Below are 22,198 nucleotides of genomic sequence, written 5' to 3' on the forward strand. Positions count from 1 at the left end.
CAAACAAACATTCAGCTTTTATTTATTTATTTCTAGATCAATTTTGCGAGTTTCCTTTACAAGTATAATGAATGTTAGTCTGTCTAAAACAAGTCACATAGTGGCTCGGCAGACTCGCAGCCAAAAACGCGTTTTACACCGAGTTACACTTATTACAGAAACAAATTTTCACAAGAGTTGTCATTATCTGTAGAACAAAACCGATTTCAGAAAACTTTGTATGACATTTTAGTCTCTCAATGCGGTAAAAAAAAACCTTTAAAATTGTCGGGTTATTCGAGCCCACGGTGTATTTAAATTTAATGTACATATGACATGCTTACAATGATTTCTGTATTTTTATTCATATTCATCTCAAAACAAAATTATGACAGGAAGGGTGACACAATGACGCACGTTCATTTTTTTCTCAAGGTAGGAAAACATACTTAATATGTGGTTATCATATCCATGGTGCACAGCGCAAGAGGAAGCCATTCGAGGGTCGTGTCCCAACAGCTCCACCACTTTCGCTGGCCAGTATCCGCACGGAACACGACCGGCGCACACGCACCCGTACGACATGATCACGCGGTAAACAATAATATTAGTTATGGTCCGTGATAACAAATATTATGTCTGTGTAAAATTGTGATGTCTAGTTAAATTATTTATATGAAAAATGGTTGAAATGAAGTGGTTGCTGGTTGCCGGAGTAGTCCTTTTGCAATTTCCTGGTAAGTAGAAAAACGGCGTTTAGTGATAATAATCAGTTTTGCAATTTGTAATAATTACACGTCAAGCCAAAATAGGGGTTTTAGATCAAAACCTTTTAACAACAGATTTAATTTTTATTCTTCATTTACTTATATCGTTCTTCAGGCAAAGGGTATTTTTTCTTTTCTATAATTTGAAGCAATTTCAGTTGATTTTCGTATGCAGTAAGGAATTACGCAAGTAATCAACCGCAATCCGCATCCTTGCGGTATCAGTAGATTAAACCCGGGATTGGAACCGTTTTTTTTTTTCAAAAACTTCTAAATAACCGTAAATTTCGGTTTATTTTATACTCAAAATGTAGGACTTCGTTGTGTTTCTAGATAAGTACTTCGTATTATTAGATTGGAAATGAAATAATTGTCAAAGAACGAAAAAATATCGTTTTCGTTCCCATACAAAAAATACCGGTTTCGGATCCCTGGATTAAAGTTAAACAAGCGACGCCGTTAGCTGGATGCTAGGCTACGCTACGAGGTAATAAAAAAATATTCCCGGAATTTTTCAAAGTAAAAGCCGGATTAACCGGTAGAGATCAAATTATTTAGCCATTGCAACTTAATTAGCATCTTACACTTTATACATACTACGTAAAGTCAACGAAGTATAATATCGTGCGTGAAGAAACTGGCGCAAAAACCGAATCAAATGTGAGTTTGCGTGCAGTTGTTTTAACTTAGTGAAATAATTTGCTTATAACATCAGCGGTAATGCTCCTTATTTATGCTGTATCTGGTTAACGAACAAATATAAAGAGATAAGTAGAAACAATTTATACCATTTTTTGCATTTTTTTATTCTTAATCACGTTCCTACTTATGAGATGATATACATGAACAATGGTCTTTTAGACATTAGAGAGGAGTGCTGAACTCCTGAGCTAAATCGGCGGCGGCGGTATCTCAAAAGCATTTATGTTCTTGAAAATTGAACAATGAACAACAAATAAAGAAAGTAAAGTATATTACAGTACGTTAAATCTTCATTTCAGTTACCGCTTTTTAGCTTAGCACGGCAGCAGTGCACGAAGCGAAGGAGATGCAACCTTTGCCCATTTACGAATACACATTTAAATACATACTAAGCTATTGCGTAAATGCGATGCACTAAATAATGGTTTATTCTGTTAAAAAAATATAAAGTTTGTAATGTAAGGTACTTACCTAATATTACAAGTCAGGATCAAGTAATACTGGGGACTAGCTCACAGCCTGGATGGAGTGATTTGCAAATAGACAGGCAGTACACAGACCTGACCTACGTGACACGCCGCGTTAAAACATGTGGCTAAAATATTTGTATTTACATGACAATGTATTGTATTGTATCTATGGCGTAATGTTTTAGGCTTTTTGCAATTTATTCCTCTTCACCTTTCGCATTAGGAGGGGGCTGAAGGACAACTCACGCTAGATCAGGCCCAATCCTTAATGCAAAGATGTAATTTATATATTTAATTTACACATATTTACAAAGATCAAGGGCTTCAGGGTTTGTAGAGTTAAAAGCTTGGCTCTACAAGAGATCTGATAACTTTATGATAGTGCGAGCCTTATGGTTTTGTCTTGGCAACATTATACATGAAAATGTTTTTGATAGGATTTCACTTCTTTTTGTAAGTTGGTTATGACAATCTTTCATCCCCTAATGGAGTTGGGGGTGATTTTACAATTAAAAATCCTGAAATACTTACATATCTTGGGGCATCTTTTATACAATCTGCTTTTTTACTGATTCTCCATAAAAATTTCAACCCCCTTTCCCCCAAACGCCCTTTCCCTCCCACTTTCCACCCTTATGGAGTGGTTTTTCCCCATAACAAAAACTATCTAAGGACCTACATGCCTAATTTCAACTAAATCGGTTCAGTGGTTATTTATTCCTCATACACAATACAACCCCCCTTTTCAACCCCTTAGGGGCAAAAAATATAAAGTTTCTAATTTTTTTGTTGTTTGTGTACTAATAATATCCTACATACCAAATTTCAGCTTTCTAGGACTCCAGGAAGTACCCGGAAGGGTTTTGATGATCATCACTTTATCAGCGAGTGAGTAAGTCAGTGACGAAATCGGAGTTTTTTATATATGAATAAAATCTTAAGTGAGACAGCTGTGCAATTGAATATTTTCATGCTCAATAAGTTCACTATTATACATTATATTCCAAGAATTTTATTTATCTGGTATAATCCAAACACAAGTTTAGGTTTCAAAGAAACGACGAAGCGCTTCGGGAGATGGGAGGTAGTGCCCCGGTTAGTTTAGAAAGACTACATATCGTCGTTGAGAATGCCATATCCAATATGTGCGCGATTTTTAATCAAAGTAATTAATACCTTATGTATTTTGTTACTAGGTAACTATTTGTTAATCAAAAATCGAGCACATAACGGATTTGGCTTTCTCAACGACGATATACCGGTAGTCATATTATACATTATCTCAAATAAAAATTAAAATAAAAGTAACAAATAGTGTTTTTAGTAATAAGACTAATAAGAATTACTCGTTCCTTGCTTAGTATGGTGGAAATATTCGCTGTCATCGAGTGAAGTGTCGTCCAGAGTCGCGAGTTCGAGTAACGCCCGAGACTCTGACCTTTAAAGTAGTATTGTTTCTTACATAATTTAGGCGCTAATGATTATGGTCATCTCATTTAAGATTTATTTAATCAATTTTATCAAAATACAGAACTACCTATTACACAAATGATGCTAAAACAAAAGCCAACACTATCTTCACCAATATAAACAGAACCTACTAGAACTTCCTTACGCATAACACTTCCACTGCGCCACTTCCGAACGCAAGCGCAGACCACATTTCATTGCATAATCCCGCGCATGCGCGCAAGAGAAAGGCGGAGCACACATTTCAAACATACGCACATAAGACCTTTTACCACAAACCTTTACTCTCACCGACTTACCTAACTTTGATACATTACATTGTAAACGTGACTGACTGATTTGGGACAATTTTGAACAGATTCACTTGTTATTGTTACGATTCTCTCATTTGCTGGCTCGCGATTTTGGTGATGTTAGGTAATGTGACACTGACAACGTTACGAATGAAATGGGAGAAATTCTTTAATTTTGGAAACAATAAATTATATTATAGACTACAATAGTCCACGAAAATATTTTTTTTGAGTTATGATTAATTGATCGTCTGTCGAAACAACCAATTACTTACAAATACTATTTTTTTTCTAATTAACGTCATACTTGAATAATTTATTGCTTAAGGTTCATTTTGTTTTACTAACATTATCTTTTCTGACTAGCAGCTCATTCCCTTCATATCTCCCAGGACTTCTCGGGCACTCTTATCATTAAACAAAAGCCAGAACATCCAAAAATCGACAACGACGAATCAGCCACCATCAAGTTGCAGGTCCATCCAGCCCCTGTTAACACCGCTGCTAATACCTTTTCACCGTTGCCCCCATACAAATGCTTCTATATATAAATATGTAATCCCAAATGCAATAAATATAGCGAAATAGTCAGTGGCTGACCAACACTGGACTTTATATCTTTACAATAAGGTTTACGTACAGTTAGATAATAGCGTGGACGATAGTAGATGCGATTTGCAGCATAGTTCCAATCGTAGACAAAACTGACTATACTTAGTTTTTTTTACCATTAGAAAAGGTGTAAACAATCTTGACAAACAGCGACGTCATTTTCCATAGCGACCTGACTAGACGCCGACGCTCAAAAGTCGCTAGTGTGAAGTGGCCCTTAAACGAACTTTATGTGGGTCATGATGTTCACTCTTTATCCCAATCACGTTCGTTTGCGCGCACATTGCCTTAGTTACTAGAAATGAGAATACTAAATACTAATAGACATTGCAGAATACAACTCCTATCATATGTGTATTGAGCTCACTATAACTATTATTATTACACAAACTACCTACTTATGACAAAAACTACCTAGAAAATTGTAGGAAGAATTTTCCGAAAAATCTGTATATAGTACAAGATTCACAAAATACGATAAGCTAAAAATCATTAAGCGACAAAAGGGTGATTTTTGGGGTCGTGATCCCGAATGTCAAAAATTTATTAACAAGGTTTCCCTTGTACTTGCATTTGGATATTTACTTGAGCAGACTGACTGACAGACACGCGGGCCGACAAAGTACAGTCACCTTCGATACGGACAAAGTGCCAAAAATATGTATATACGGCCTTATTGCCCTAATGTTACTTAAGGTAGTGTATATAATTATATTTTTAGCACTTTTTCGGTATCGATATTTTTAGACCTAACTGTGGTGTCTACGTGTCATCAACTTGTATTAACAAAATCTAGCCAATTACAGGTTATCCGGTCATGCAAAACAAAAGATTGTCTATACTTGGATTACACCTCGCTAGTTTATCTACTTCTGCTGCTAATTAAAATTAAAGGGAATTTAAGACCCGAGTTTGCAATATTCTTGCCCCCGGAGTTACACACAAAGTTTTTCATCACACTTGCATAGAAAAAAATAAATTTTATACGAAATAATTCTTAAATACGGTGACATTTCAAACAAATATTCGTCTGCCATATTATAATTTTTTGACAGGTAGGCTTCGAAGGCACAGACCCATCCAACATTCAGCGATGATTGAAAATTGTCTAATAATATTTTAAACGGCCAAGCCTAAAAAGCGCTGGCTAGACGTAATAGCGGACATGGAAGAGAACAATCTCACACCTGAGGATGCAGAAGACTGGGCAAAGTGGAGAAGATTGAGTAGGAAAGTGGACCCTGGCGTTAGCTCGAGACAACGCTAGGTTGAAGATGTATATTTTAAACAGGTATTAAATAAATCAAATTAAATATTTATAAACCCACACAAATAAACGTCAGTATTTTGAAAGTAAAACTAATTTATAACTACTTGGTTCGTATGAATTAGTGACATAATAAAAAAAAAACAATAACATCTTTTCAGAATTATAAGAACTCCCGCAGTATCAATATAGGCCTTAAGTCCTTCACTTGCATTTTTTTTTATTAATTATGGCCTGGATGCGAGTCCTTTAAGCCATAGTCACCTGCATGATAGCAAGATCTTTTTCGCGCAAGTCTGATGAAAACAAGCTTTTATTTGGCCTTCGCCATGTTGCAGATTTTTAGTGGTGCCAATTTACCATCATCTTGGTTAAACAGTACAGCTTGGCCCGTTTCTAACTTTAAGATACGTGAAATATTAGGTCTAGACGTATCTTAAAGTCATACGAAGCGTTCGTATCTACAATACGATACGTTCGTGTATACGATATGGATCAGATATATCAGCGTCAAAAGTGACGTTTCTTCAAACTAAAACGTCACTTTTGACACTGACATATTGATACAACCAATAGCATGCATGCAATTTTAGACTTTGATGTCTGATGTCTCATTCTTCACTTGAGCGACTCTATTATTCGTTCCAAACGTTATCTAACATAATAACAGTGATTATACTCCTTTTAAAAAACATAATTTTGCAAATTGCATCGATCTTTTGACACAGTATCATCAGAGTTGCGCAAGAGTAGATCCGTGTCAGAGATCGAGTAACACGCATTCGCGTTTGCATTATGACATGGTTCGAATGTCCTCGTTATACTTTTTTCCTTGTAAATCTCAGGTTTGTATTCACGATGTATCGCACGAATATAAATATGTTTCAAATTAAAACTTAGATTCTGTTTTCACAAGCTCAAATATCAGTCAGTCATTCAGTCAAACCTGCCAGTTACAGTATTCAGTACCCCTAGTGTAAATATTTTCGACAGCGAAACGTTACGTACGCGTTTGCGTTAAGTGTCATTTTGTATGAGATTTTTGACTCTCCAAAACGTCCCGCTTGGCGCGCTGTTCAAAAACCTATACAAAATGAGACTTAACGCAAACGCGTACGTCACGTTTCGCTATCGACTAAATTTACACTAGGGGCACAGAATGCGATTGTTACTGCCCCGCAGTCTGCTTAATAGTGAACCTTCTTTCGCTGGATAGCTTGAAAACTATCTGTCCGAGCTTCAGCTAACATCGTAGATGCGCTGCAGAAGCAAGGCAGTGTTAACAACGCTCTAAACCAGTAATTTTATTTTATTAGATTTACTTACAACCTTCACTATCGACAGTGGGGCGACACTCCTCCTTTCGGTCATTCTCGGGTTCGTTCAGCTCAGCATTGCTCCGAACAATTATTAGGGTTGGCACACAGAAAATATTGGTCTGTGGGGTTGGCACAACTTGACGTCCCTTTGCGTGCTCGACCACAGATAAAATAATGACTTGAATTTTGACAACCTTAAATAGCCGAAAGGGATAATACTGCCATACATTAAAAAGGGACAGCGTGATTCGTCCCTGAATCGCTGCCCAACTTCTTTTTTGTAGGAAGTGTCATATATGTACGGTAGAACTCTTATATACATATATTTAGTGCTATCGATACAGACATTATTTACTGAATTACCAAAAATACCAATAATTTAACACTGCATCACTCTCACTCTCGTCAAGTCATTTTGTTAAAATTGGTGATGTCATTGTCAGTTTGATAGTGGTAGTGTTTTTTTTATACGTATGGGTAAAGACGCCGCCCTAACGATGAGCAAAAATACTTATAACAACCGACACCAACAACTTATCGTCGCTTTCAAAGCACGAATTTTGAATTCACAACACTTTTTACAAGTATGTAATTTAAAGCAGTCGTGAGTTAATGTTAGAAGTCACTTATTCAAAATTTGAGCTAGATTCTAACCTAAACTCACTTCCTAAAGATTACTTGAGGATTAATTAATTATTAATTATACAATAACTTGAACTGTGGTAATAAGTCATAAATGGTAAAATATAACCTGATAATGATTGGAAATATAATTAACCATGTAATTAATCACTAAATACCAGTGTAACTGCATTATTCGCAATACTTTGGCCGTAAACAGATTTATATTATACTTAGTTATTCACTTTTTTAAAGGTTTACAAAATTTAACTTCAGAGTTGAAGTCACGCACACACACGTCATGTAGCGATTTTCAAATTATTGTTTTTTTCTTCATACTTACATGTTAACAGCCAACTACCAAATTGATCATAAAGTTTCTTAGACGTATTTAGCTTATATATTTAGGCATATCGTCAAACTACTACTTCTACTACTACCTACTGCCGGCCAAATTGAAACTATGCTTATAAGATGTCATAGCGATGCGATACCGATCTGTGAGTGTCAGAACTGTCATTTATTCAAGCAAAATAACTTTAGATACCGTTGTCGTTGAGATTCAAGATGGCGAAGACGTCTCGAGTTTTTTTTTTGTGTTTCGCTCATTTATGTTGTTTAAAGTCTAATATTGATAGCTTATTATGCAGTGAACTATCGTGGAAGTGTGCAGCTAATGAAAAACTAATCTTTAAATCCGTTTGGCCATGTGCCATGGCCATGGCCATGTGGATTTAATCAACACCCGACAATCCATCGTGGCTTTTAGTAACTACCGAACAACGTCATGCTCTACGAGCACACTTAAAACTTACAACGAAACTTGACATTGGCAAAATCATCATAGATTTGATGGAAGCCATATTTTGGAAGAAGAACTTTTGACAGATAGATATCATATCATTTTATACGTTCGAATTGGGACGTACTACTGTTATAAAAAGTTATTGTTATAAATGTACAGTCGCGTCTGACAATTTAATATCGGTACGAAAAATATGCCAAAAATATGTATACACTGTTAATATATGGGCAATAAAGTCGTGTATACATATTTTTGGCACTTTTTTCGTATCGATATTTTCAGACGTGACCGTACTTTAATGATTCATTTTGGAATGAAAACCATTTAATAAAATAAGACATGCGTTTTGGTAGGTACCTACTTCAGATTTTTTTCGCAAATATTCTTTGTGGTTAAATACACAACTGTACCATCGTCACAAGAAGACACATTGCCGTCGTACACTTTCTGTTTCGTTAACTGAACGACGCCTGACAATAGAGGGGTTACTTAACAAGGTTTTTCTCGTGAGAACGGGAGCAAAGTATAGTAATTCGCAAGTTTTATTACGAACTCTAAAGGGTAACATTGTTGAGATCTTTGTGTGGCGTTATGATGACTGATAAGGCACATACAAGATAATCCATAATGTGAGTTTATTGTTACTCAATTATACTTAAATAAATAAATATAAACTTATATCCCCAATTAACTTACGTAAAGTTGAGTTTAGTGCCTAAAGTTTGCAATTTTGCAAAAAAATGCGTATTAGCGGTAAAAAAAACGTAATAAGAATTATAATGTATGAAGAAAAAACTTTAACACTATTTTCTCTTAAACAAAGCAGAACCGTATTTTTAAATTTTAATATATGCAAGCATATACATAACTAATGCTATCCAGGGATATTTTTATTTTTGTAAAAAAATGCGGCAAAGGAAACGCGTAGTGATTGAATTTAATTTAATAGTGATTTCTAAATAGAGAAAAGTGAGATATTTAGAGCGGGTTCATATGGCTCTTAACTATTGATAACCGGTGATGAGGCTTTCTCGAGTGCAGCCTACAATCGGTATTGGATATGGACACATCACTATAGCGCATGAGCATCGCGGCAATGGCGGCGCCGTAGTGGAGTTTCCCAAGTTATATCTGTTTTTATTGTATTAAATCCTTTATTTGATGATGACTGGTGTATTTAGTTTAACATTATACACCACCATGCCATTATTTACCCTAGACTGGCATTTAAAAATGTGATGAAGCAAGCGACCTCCAGGGTCTTCAAAGGTGGATGTTTCTCAATACATGTCAACCACAAAGCGATGGTATTGCACGGCGGTAATGATTATATTATAGACTCATTATAGTCGTTACATCGTGCGACCACGCGTGTCGGTCTTACGATGCCTTCCTTGTAAACAAATGCTTACAATTACTATAGTTCGTTTTTATTAGCATTAAAAAAGGTAACCAATATTGACGTGTCTTTTTATGGGAAATTATTGGAAAACGCTTATTGAAAATAAGTTAGTTTACTATTTATTAGGTACTTATGAAAGCAAATACTAGACTAAATAGTAAATAATCAATTTTTATCATTTTTTTATTCTCGAATATTTTTTTTTAATTTCTGTTTAGTTTGTTACCTACCATTACTTATATTGTAGGTTCAGCGATTTTTCGCATATCGACGATTGGCGGCTTTCTTGCCTACTCTTATTCATCAAACTTTACAAGCCGCACTATTAGTTAACTTATGTTTATCCGTCTTCCTCGCGTTGTCCCGGCATTTTGCCACGGCTCATGGGAGCCTGGGGTCCGCTTGACAACTAATCCCAAGATTTGGCGTAGGTACTAGTTTTTACGAAAGCGACTGCCCTAACCTTCCAACCCAGAGGGTTGGTTCCGGATTCCTCACGATGTTTTCCTTCGCCGAAAAGCGACTGGTAAATATCAAATAATATTTCGAACATAAGTTCCGAAAAACTCATTGGTACGAGCCGGGGTTTGAACCCGCGACCTCCGGATTGCAAGTCGCACACTCTTACCACTAGGCCACCAGCGCTCTTAACTTATGTTTATCCGTTTCTTATAATTAAGTAAATTATAATGACAGATTAATTAAGACTTTTTGGTGGCATGTTCCCATCATTATTCAAAAATTCTGAATGTCAAGACCAATTTTACTAGGTACCTACGATATTACATAAGTGAGGCGTAACATTCGTAACGCGTCCACACAGTGCGAACCCGATCAGTGAAAGCGCATTGACTCATTCAGTTTACTAACCAGTAGTGGTTGACCCTTGCGGTTCATAATGAACGAATATAAACGAATTTTTATTGTATACGTTTTAAATGTTAATATATCTGAAAATCTTTTATAATTATTTCATCCTATTTATTATTATTATTATTTTTTGTAATTTTAATATTTTCATGCTATTGACTCCTCATTAAATTATTTCTTATTAGTTGATGTTAAATTATATTTAATCATATAAATATAATTCATTTTAATTGACCGAGTGATCTAATCAAGTTATCACTGACAACTGTTCACATGTCTACATGGACTGAATATATCATGGGACACAATGTTTGTAATTTAAGATCTTATGTTACCATATGTTCATTGTGAATAAACGATTTCATTTCATTTCATTTCAAAAATGTAATGGGTAAATGATGGATCAGGTCGTGTTTGCTAATAGGTACGGTTTGTAAGAAAACCCGAGCGTTGCGTCAAGGCACGTTTTAGTTAGGCAGTGGCGGTGGGAGTGCCTAATGAATCTAGGTGAAATAGGTTCTAAAGTATACTAAGTTATACTATATATGTATTAGGTGGGTTAATAAACTAAATTTAAATTATGAATGTGTCTGTTCAATTAGTTTCATTACAAAAACAGATTTTTTAATGGTCAACTTCAATACCGGTATTGACATCGGAAATTGGATTTCAATACCGATATTAAGAATCGTCTGATGTTGGATGGCCTAGTTGTAACTTTGTCTACCTTCCTTGGATGTTCGTACCATGAAGCGTTTGTCAGTGAAGGAACCGCTAAGCGCGGCAACAAAGCGTGACTTTAGCTCATGAGACCATTTTTTCTGCTTTACAAAAGACAATAATAAGTGTATTAATTTATTGAGTTTTACCCATGTAACGAGTATACGGGTATGGCATATCGTCTATGGCGTGTGACAACCTCGATAAAAGCTATTTAATTTATTCAAATAGAATTCCAAACTGTCAAGGCGAAGGTTTCACTTATGATGAATTAAGAGTATACCTAACATAAATTACATCAAGAAAAAAAAAACAACTGGCACTGATTTTCTATCGTTCTCTGGTTATTTTCAATGTATTTTGGTACAAGCTTACACAGACCGACATTTTTTTTATACCACGACGCTGGCAAACAAGCATACAGCCCGCCTGATGTAGTCCGAGGCGAATCGAATCATGATGAAAAATCCGTTGATATATGAAACATGGACATTGCACTAATATCTATAGCGCTGTCTTCTGTTAGCCTGCGACGTCACATTTTCAATATCAACATTTTTTCCTAGTCCAACCCGATTCACCCTGTGATCCGATTCCCCTCGGCCTACTACATATACTACAGGTCCTAGGTGACGATATATAATATTAGATAACATCCATCACTCACGAACACATAAATATTCGTTAATAAAACAATTAAATGGCCTACGTAGGCAGGGTCACTGCCTGCTAGGGTAGGAAGCCGTCCGAATAGTATATATACTTACTTGTAATATGTAGTGTGTGACGTTTTCACAATAAAAATGCAATGCGAACTACCTGCAAGTCGACATTCCGTTGTCAACCGTCATGGCGAGCGGACAGGTCGCAAAGCAAGCGAGCAGAACTGATTCTTATTTACCATAGTCATAAACGAAGAAAATTTCAGGCGCCGAATGTCACTCTAGTTTGACGTAAAAGATAACACTAGCGACGAAAATATTCACGGTTCATTACAGTAACTATTCAAACAGTTTGCATGTTTGTAATTGGACTTGAAAAATATTTAAAAATTATTTAAAGCATATTTGTACTAATGTAGACTAGCAAAAACATTTAAATATTATTTAAAGTGCATAATTTGTAGGTACTTTGGACTTGCAAAATCATTTCAACATCATATAAATGACGTGCTTATTTCCTCAGGCGTAATTTTAGAAAATTACTAAAACGCTTGGTAAGTATTTGAGCTCCTGCAGTACCTAAAGTCAGCATAATTTTCTTGAGACCACTTGAGATAAACGAAGCATTTCGCAAAACCATCGCAGCAACATATGGCGCATTTAGATTTATAAATTAAAATATATATATATATATATATATATATATATATATATATTCACATATTTTCTTGATATAACAGGGAATCTTGCTCTCACTAATAATATATTCAGTATTATTGGTGATTTAAATTGAGTGATGAATATTTCTAATATATAGGCACAATTAAGCGTGGAAAAGTTATCTAGACCATGTTGTAAGCATAACAATATTAGTAACTGTGACGATTTGATGAACGATTTAACATTTTTGGTGGTCAGTGAAGGATATTTTTGTAAATTACCTGTTACTGACAATTTCCACATATGACACATCCGGATCTGGATTCGGGTCTAAAATCGTATCGAAAACCAGATACCATAGACAATATTCAGAACCATCTGAATGTATTATTTATTCATTCATATATAGACATAAATTTACAGCTTAAGTAGGTATGCCATAACACCCATATGCAACTTAAAATACTTAATAATTTATTTAGGTAAGTTTTAACATTGTCATAAAAAGTTAGGTATAATCTACAATTGTATCTGTAGGTGAATATTGATTTTTTTTGTAGAAGAGTCAGATTGTATTCCATCCATGAGGTTCAGATTTCGTAAAACCACCAAACTATAGTCCAGTGCCTATTGCAACTATGATCCACAAAAGGTACCTATGTTATTTTTGGTTACGTCTGAGCTTATCTTCCGTTTATATAAATACATATATTACCTGGGGGGTTCCCAGCGCGCATATGTTTTTTGCAGAAATCGCGAAGCGTCTGGTTGTCGTAACTGGTGACCAAAGAACTGGCGGCTTCTTCGCACAACGTATCAGGATTGCGATACAACGAGGAAATGCCGCCAGCATCCTTGGTACAATGCCTCAAGGGCCTATTTTAGATTTAAGCTAGTTATAAATAGTAAAACGTCTGTATAAGTATATCTATTATGTAAATAAATAAATAAACTTTTTACTATACAGGGTTTTTATTTAGTCATCAATTGTGAATGCGTAGTCGTCATTTACGGGGTTAATATATAGGTATTACTGAGCAACTTTTACTATGGGAGCAACCCCGAAATCGCGAATAAACAATCGGTTGTTTCATACATTTTGGCTGTTTGAACTTGCCTTGACATTTTCTATGAGAGAGTAAAATTTTTTTTCGCGATTTCAGTGTTGGTCCCATAGTGAAAGTTTCTCAGTATGACCTTATGTAATCACCCCGTAAATTATTGCAGGTTTCTAAATAAACTTCCTGTATCTAAGAAATAAAAAAATCAAGTAATAGTCACACCTGAGCAAATATATCAGCGTTAATTTTTGACCATATTTGGGACCTTTTGGACTGTGGTAATCGTAAAGGGTGGTTTTACATTTCTTAATTTCTGACCATGTATGCGCCTGTGAGAACCCACAGTATAGATACCTGTACCCCTAGTGTAAATAAATTCGATTTCCAAACGTGACGTACGCGTTTGCGTTTAGTCTCATTTTGTATTGGATTTCGAAAGAGCGCGCCAAGCGGGACGTTTTGGAAACTCAAAATCCTATACAAAATGAGACTTAACGCAAACGCGTTCGTCACGTTATGATGTCGATCTAAGTTACACTAGGGGTACTGATGGACACGCACTTACGTGGATAGAACTTAACAGTAAAATCGCCGACATAACCGAAACAGTCACGACTAGTTTCTTTATGCTCTGTTTATTAGATGACCGCTCACGCACAATTAATTAAAATAATGAAGTATTTAAATACTGCCCAATTAGTATTTTGTTACGTAATTAACCTATTCCTCCATTTATCTTTTTCGTTGGGTCGGTGCACAATCTAAATATTTATAAAAATACAATTTTTATTAGTGTCAGATATTCATTATGTTTATGTATGTATGTATGTTTTTTATATGAAACAAGCCATGTCGACCAAACCAGGGAAATTTTTAATCTCAAACCATATGTAACCTATCTGTATCTTAAAAAAATACTCGTAGCAATTCGATGATACGTAATACCTAAGCAATTGGAAATAATTACTCGTGTCTGTATTCATAAGTAACTTGTTTAGTTGGTTTTAGTATGTAGATACATATTGCAGCATTACATTACATTTTAAGCAGACATCTGCTAAAAGGTAATTATGGTGCAGAAATACTATTATTTTATTTATGTAGTAATTATATTTCGTTCATAATTTAGTTTTTTTTTTCTCACTGCACCCACCTTGACGCATTTCTGTTTCGCCCAATGGTTGACTGGTAGAGAATGCCTAGAGGCATTAAGTCTGCCTGTTACACTTCTTTAAGTGCAATAAAATAAATAAATAAACCCCGTACCGTTCAGTCATCTCGGATATGATATTTAATAAAGTACCTAATATTTATGGATTCTGTCCTATGTACACATACCCGCTTTTGCAATGTTTTGCATTTGTTCGCAAATTTACCTAATTTACCTAATTTGCATTTATACCTAATATTATAGCTCATTATTTCAATTTTCCATAGTTTTTTTACACTGACGCTATTAGGATGTCATTGAACAGTTCGAGAAGGCAGAGATAAACCTGTTACAATGTAGGCAGTATTTTTAGAGCTTACAAATTTTTACTTAGGGACTGTTCACTTAATCAGCCAAACCGGTCAAGCTGCAAATATCCATTTCATTGGTAGCATAAAACCGGTGAACGCGAAGGTTAAAGACACCTAACATATAAAATATATCATTACCAAAGATAATATTATAGCTATACTTATTACAACTAATATCTGAACCATCTCTGTTTACATTGCAGTATCAGAGAGCCAACGACAACGCAACCCCAACAAGCTACGCGTCAACCCCGGACCTCAGCAGCTACAGGACATTTTCAACACCACCTCATGTATCCCTCCGCCTTATCGCTGTCCGCACGCTGGGATGCAGTTCTTCCTATACACCAGGTGAGTAAGTCAAAGATTAAACTACAATGCAACCCCAACTAGTTGCGCATCAAATCTGAATCCAAACTGCTACAGGGAAAATTCAACACCGTCTCATGTGTCCCAACACCCTACCGCTGCCTTTTCCCTGGTATGAAATTCTGCCTCTGCACCAAGTGAGTGATTCATCAGTCAGCGACAATGCAACTCTATCAGTTCCTCAACCTGGAGTAGCAGCACATAACGTAATTATCTCCATATCCTACATCCTGTCACTACGCCGCTGTTTACAGCCTGGGATTGCTTGCACCATGAGCGTGGGTTACACAAGGAACTACAACACAACCTCAACAGCGCTTCAACCTGGGGTCACAAGAATCAGTGCTGACTTCCCAGACCAGCGTCATCCACTTTAGAAATCGATATTTTAAAATTCAAAAAAGGCTTCAACCGTTCGCCAATGTCGAATGCTAATCCGAGACCCTCGCATCCACCTTTACCTCAACCTCTGTAACACAAGGTCGATTAAAGTTTTGATTGCTTAAAAGATTATGCGCAAGTCAATGGGAAATAGAAATATTTAAAATTATGCATTTTGTTGTTGTGTAACGTTGATTAATATGCGTCATCGAGATGTAGAAGCCTCCACGTGTGGTTGATCATTTTAATAGGTGTAACTGTGTAACCGACGAGTGAATGGTATTACCTGCTAATCTCCGTACAAATAGACTTTTCATCACACTTGCTCGTAAACGGTGTTATTGTATACCAGCATACTGAAATGGAATGAGCTATATTACGACCACGACCGTAATATTTTTTTAAAATTTTATTACGCAATGGGCATATTGAGTTTTACTTACTTTTAAAATACTGACGTTTATATTACAATCTGGCGGACGAATGTTTGAAATGTGACCATACGATTAAGAATTATTTCCCTTAAAATTTATTTTCTTCCTCACAAGTATGCTGAAAAACAATGTGTGTTCCACGGGCGGTAGAAGAATTACGAACTCGTGTTAATTAAGCCCTCGCCTTCCGGCTTAAGTATACATATGTTCGTAAATTCTTGTTTACCGCCCTTAATACACAAAAATAGCAGATGCGGTAGGGCAAGTGCCAAGATCGGGAGTGTACCTATGTAATCACTTTCCAACTTAAAACTCTACTTCGGGGAAACTCTACTTCGTATTTAAGGTAGCGGTCTATATAATTATTTGTCTTTCGTCATAGTAACTACGATTATGCCGTCTACTACATTAATTGCCATTCTATAGCTCTTCTTGGTGCCGAATTTGAATAATCTTCCGGTTTTTTTTATCTCTTACGTAACTTATGTTTTATGTTTAAGTAATAAGTACATACATGCATACGAATTTGCTTATAAAGATAGACGTTTCAAGGTTTCAGGATTTGCAGTTTTAGGTATAGCGGGTAGTTTTAAGTATTTTATCGCCATTTCATATGACAGTAAATAAACAGTTATCGAGATAGCTACTTCTCATTCATAGAAATGGGGAGATATTGTTGTTAAGTGGCAGTGTGTGAGACTACAGGAGAAAAAAGAGTTGGTAGCCTAGCGGTAAGAGCGTGCGACTTTCAATCCGAAGGTCGCGGGTTCAAATAGGTTACCACCAAACCAATAGGTTTTTAAGACTTATGCGAGATATATCATTCATTTATCATTCGCTTTTCGGTGAAGGAAAAAATCGTGAGGAAACCGACTAATCCCAATAAGGCCTAGTTTTCCCACTGGGTTGGAAGGTCAGATGGCAGTCGCTTTCGTAAAGATTAGTGCCTACGCCAATTCTTGGGTTTATTTGCAAAGCGGACCCCAGGCTCCCATGACCCGTGACAATAAGCCGGGATAAACGCTAGGAAGAAGAAGGTTAAGACGACAGGTTTGCAAGTTGCGGAAAATTTCAAAAAAGTTGAAAAAATCTAGGAAATTTCATAGGAAATTAAGAAAACTTTCAATATTGAAACGGAACATTTCGATCCCTATACAGTATTTTCCACCATGGGGCTTTAAATCCAGGGCTCAATTCTATTCATTACACCGAGCTTCTTTGACTATGAGACCAACCTCGAAAAATCTGGCTTTACCATTGAAAACGTCGATATCAAAAAAAAATGAATGAAAAATCAACATTATCCTAATAAAAATAGCACAGTGTGGGGAGTTGAATCGATTCCTGTATTTAAAGCCCCCCGCTGGGAGACACCCCGTATATGAGAAGTTTTCGAAATTTGTCAATGTGGAAATTACGCAATTTTTTGGCACGAAAAAAATTGTTTCCTATGCGACCGGTAGTTTAAGTCCGATAACCCTCCATACAAAGGAAAGGATTTTCGCGTCAAAAAAAAATTCTACTTTTTTCTAATCAGAACACGATACCGAATATCTTAAAAGGATCCCCACTATAAACTGATAAATAATTTAATTTGTTCTAATACTTCTAATAAGATCCCCACTATTTTTGTTACGCCCTGTAGAAACGATGGGCGTTGCAGCAAAGAATTTCTCTAGTGGCGACCGCAAACAGGAGCACAGCACATAACAATAGAAGGCCCCTATAGGCAAGATAGAGACGTGAACTAGTCATCACCGAAAGGCACGACCGGTCGATGCCTCGAAATTCAATGTTATATAAGTATAGTAATCTAATACCTAGACAATGCTTGCACCTCTTTATCCTCTCATTTCAGAACGACGCAAGCAAAGGGCGAACTCCTGGACACTCTGGACAACGAGTCCCTCTCGAACTCTCGCTTCAACCCCAGCCACCCCACCAAGGTGGTCGTCCACGGCTTCGGCGGTGGCAGGAACCTCTCACCCAGCACTGACATGCGCAAGGCCTACTTCACTAAGGGAGACTACAACATTATTATCGTGGATTATGGCAGTTTGGTCAAGGAGCCTTGTCTTGGACAGGTCAGTATTTTTATTACATATCTCTATCACTTTTTGCTTGTCACCAATGATATTATAACTTCCAGATAGGTAATAGGCGATCCAAAATTGTGCTTATATTGGCATGATGACAGTAACAAGAATCATGGAAATAATGGTTTCAAAGAAACGTATATGTTAATATGATTCTAACAAATGGCCCTATTCCAGTACAAACATTAAGATTATTCATATTTTCAATAAAATAGAAGTGCAGAATTCTCCAATTAGCCATTTTGACTGAAACACCAAGGAGAAGCGAGCCAATCCGTCATATTTCTTTGAGCAGCATAGACAACCTCATTCACCGTAATCCATACGTTCACACCAAAAAGTTTGGATGTCCAAAAAAATTATATATTTTTTATTTCACACAAAGAAAAGGGCGTGACACCGCAAGTGTTTAAGTGATTGTTATTATATTGCTTTTATTATGTTTCTTGATATTATTAGAATACATTTATATAACGCAGAAAGGCATTTTTAATTTTTATATATTTTATAATTTTCGTTATATGCGAGGCAACTCGCCAGTAGTCGGACAGAAACGATATGAAGTACCGGCACTTCATTGAGGTGCGGAAACATTTTGTTAGAGATGCCTCAATCCCAAAATCAATTCAAAACTAAAAAAAGCCTAAAGGAAAATCTCAAATTCTCAATGGACGTCACAAACGGACGTGAGGCAAACTTGCGCGAGGTTTAAAGCAGCTATTAAAAACGCAATTATTTGTGTTAAAACTTATGAGTAACTAAAATATTGTGTTTTTCGGAATCAATACAAGTGTACCAACAATAATAAAGGGGATTTAAAAAAAATTTCGTCATACCAATCGTACAGTTGCTCTTTAGTCGCGCCGAGGCAAGCTTCCGCATATCGAAAGAGACAAGTAGCTTATGTTCAATAAAAATTATAACAAAGATGAATGGTATGCAAAAATTAATCTATAAAACCACAAAACTGATTCATTTCTTACATTCATTTCATTAGGTAGGTACCTAATGAAATAAATATGGAAGTATTTTATGCTCCTTACGTACGAGTATAACCTATCTATAGTTATATATTATCATTGGTACTACCCAGTCAGAAGAAACTAAAAAATAAAAAAGAGCAATTTGTTTTATGACTAACCCACGATTTAACTTATGAAGTTGATACTTTTTATGGCTCAACAAGCCAGTTAATTAACATTGCTTAATCGTTAATAATGCGGAAAAGCTTAAGGCGCTCTTATAGACAGATTTTAGGTTTTTGAGGGGGTGAAGCAGACGAAGTGGTAAAGCAGGCAGGCGGGCGCCCCGCGCGCCGCGCTCGCAGCAAGCCTACGTCCTTATTCTGACGCCATCCGTATTCTGGTTTGTTAGTTCTGGGATCTTTTCCGGAAATTTATATTGATTATGATTTAAACTTAATGAAATTAAAAATTTGATAATTATATATAATACTAGAGTATACCGCGGCAAATTGAGAACCTAGTAAAATGATACCAAATCGTTTTGTGTCGAAATAATATTACTTACTAATTCAGACAAAAGTTACAACTGTCTGCTTTAAATCATATATAGATACCTATTAAAAACGTAGTTGACCTTAAAAATGCAATAGAAGTCAATTTCGGGCAAGTAGTGCAAAAAGGAAGAATACTAGCAAAGCTAAGTCATTTGTGGAAGTGAACGTAAAAAGGTAGCATGTTTTTGCTAGTATTGAGATAACTGAAAACAAGCATAAGGTATGCACAAGCATATGTAGCTCCAAAAAGTCGATAAATTATGCTATCTTCTCAAAAAAGAACCATGACTCTAACTGTAACGACTATTTCTATATTATTTTTTGAATTGACGACAATGAAGACGATTATAAATTTTAAATGCAAAAGTCGAGAAAACTGCTATTATTATTTATTACTTAAAGTTTATAATGGCAAAAATGCACTTATACTACTACTACTACTACTTCGAAGTTATGTAGTAATGAGTATAATTGACTGACTTTAATTAATGTCTAATAAAGAATCAGTCTGTTGTCTGTCTACTCTGTCTGTAATCAAATATTACAAGTATATTTGACCCACTGAGGTTTCAGATGAAGTTGAAAATCTGCATACATATGTAAGTAGGGTGACAATGAAATATTATGGTACCATCGAGCTGATCTGATGCATGAGAGAGGAGGTGGCCATAGGAACTCTGTGTCAAAATATCGCAACCAAATTGCGTTTGAGGTTGTTAGAAATGTCTCAATGAGTATTATTTTCCTTTGGAAAGAACTGTTAAGACCTGTTCCGTAAAGTTAATTAACATACAAAACTTTCCGATTAACAAAATTATTTTATCGTCAACTATGTTATTTATCCCTTCAAGTGGTGGCCCACCACTCACGGGTCGATGCGATAGCCAGAAAGCTGTCGGCCAACAGAGGGTGGTTAGTGAGGTGTTGCCATATTTAGTGGCAAAATTAAAGGCTTTGAAGTATATTTACGCTCTTCTAGCGCCCAAAAGTAGCTAGCAAGTTAGACAAGGAAAACATACATACACACGCTTGTTAACGCTTGGTTGCTAAGGACCGTTCATCCGGGATCGAACGCCTAGGTCGAGTTCTGTCTTGATTTTTAAAGAGGTTATTTTGTAAATACACGGTACCCTCGAGGAAACGGAAAGATTTTAACAGTATATTCCGGATCGTATTTAGAGGCAAAAATGTCATATAAACTTTTTTAATTCGCCTAGTTTCAGAGTTAATAGCAATTAAAAAAATTTTTTTTCGTTGTGTTTTAGTGCATAACGCCTTTTTGATGGCTATGTCGCCAGTCGCCACTTTGGGACCTAGTCTAGACTACCTTCTTGACAGATATCAAAGTCACAAGGTACCATTTGAATAGACTTATTTTTACGAAAAAAAATGTACCAATTTATATTAATCCATAAATTTTCCAAGAACATGAACTTAATATGTTTAAAAACATACAAAAAGTAAAAAAAAAACACATTTTTTTTGCGGAATTGACTTAAACTTGTACGTGAAATTCTTCTTATGACCTCAGGAATACGTGGTTAAAAAAAATCCGTTTCCTCACGGGCACTTTTTATGACTTAACCTTTGAATTTTAAGCCCTACGTAGAAAATTAATTAACAATTACCTCCAATCATAACTTTGTTTTGTGGTGGTAGTCATTTTTAATAAGGAAACTGTAAAAATGTCACTGTTGCTAGGTTTGATTAGTTAGGTGCATGTGGCGAAATGCAATAAACATTACAATAATTTAACAACAACAAGGACAACTTCAACAGAAGGACATGATGTCACGATCCTCAGCATTGAGGGACCAAGAAGAAGAAGACAATAATTTAATAATTAAAATATTAATAATTATTGTTCTATTCGAATAGCGTATTTAGTGCTTATTCTAACGATATATGCTTCAATATATACTTTTATACATAGATAAGCTTAAATAGTTGAATTTGTAATATTCTCTAAATCCGCGCTGAAAACCCGACGGGGCCACGCCACGTGACTACTTTTTACGTTTTGGCTTCTGCCACTTGAAGGGATATACTATAGGCCTTGACTAGTGATTCATTTCAAAATAAACTATTTTAATATATACATATTACACATAAGCACCCTAATGCAAAAATGAAGAAAATATATTTTGCAAAACTTTCGATCGGTTTTTTCCACTTATATTTTGTATTGGCAGGAAAAA

At 35.7% G+C, this 22,198-nt stretch overlaps 1 protein-coding gene across 2 annotated transcripts in view; it reads left to right on the forward strand.

Moving 5' to 3' along the window:
- Positions 1 to 309: 309 nt before the first annotated feature.
- Positions 310 to 22,198, forward strand: part of LOC133515368 (phospholipase A1 member A) — a 29,754-nt gene continuing 7,865 nt past the window's right edge. The window contains exons 1-3 of one of the 2 annotated variants that reach the window (XM_061847897.1): positions 310 to 573; positions 15,405 to 15,552; positions 18,244 to 18,469. In XM_061847897.1, coding sequence (XP_061703881.1) covers positions 15,530 to 15,552; positions 18,244 to 18,469 — 249 coding nt within the window. In that variant the 5' untranslated portion in view covers positions 310 to 573; positions 15,405 to 15,529. Of the gene's footprint in view, positions 717 to 15,404; positions 15,553 to 18,243; positions 18,470 to 22,198 lie in introns of both variants that reach the window. The other variant, XM_061847896.1, reaches the window with a different exon arrangement.

This window comes from Cydia pomonella, chromosome 2 (genome assembly GCF_033807575.1).
Source record: "Cydia pomonella isolate Wapato2018A chromosome 2, ilCydPomo1, whole genome shotgun sequence".
NCBI classification, from domain to species: Eukaryota; Metazoa; Arthropoda; class Insecta; order Lepidoptera; family Tortricidae; genus Cydia; species Cydia pomonella.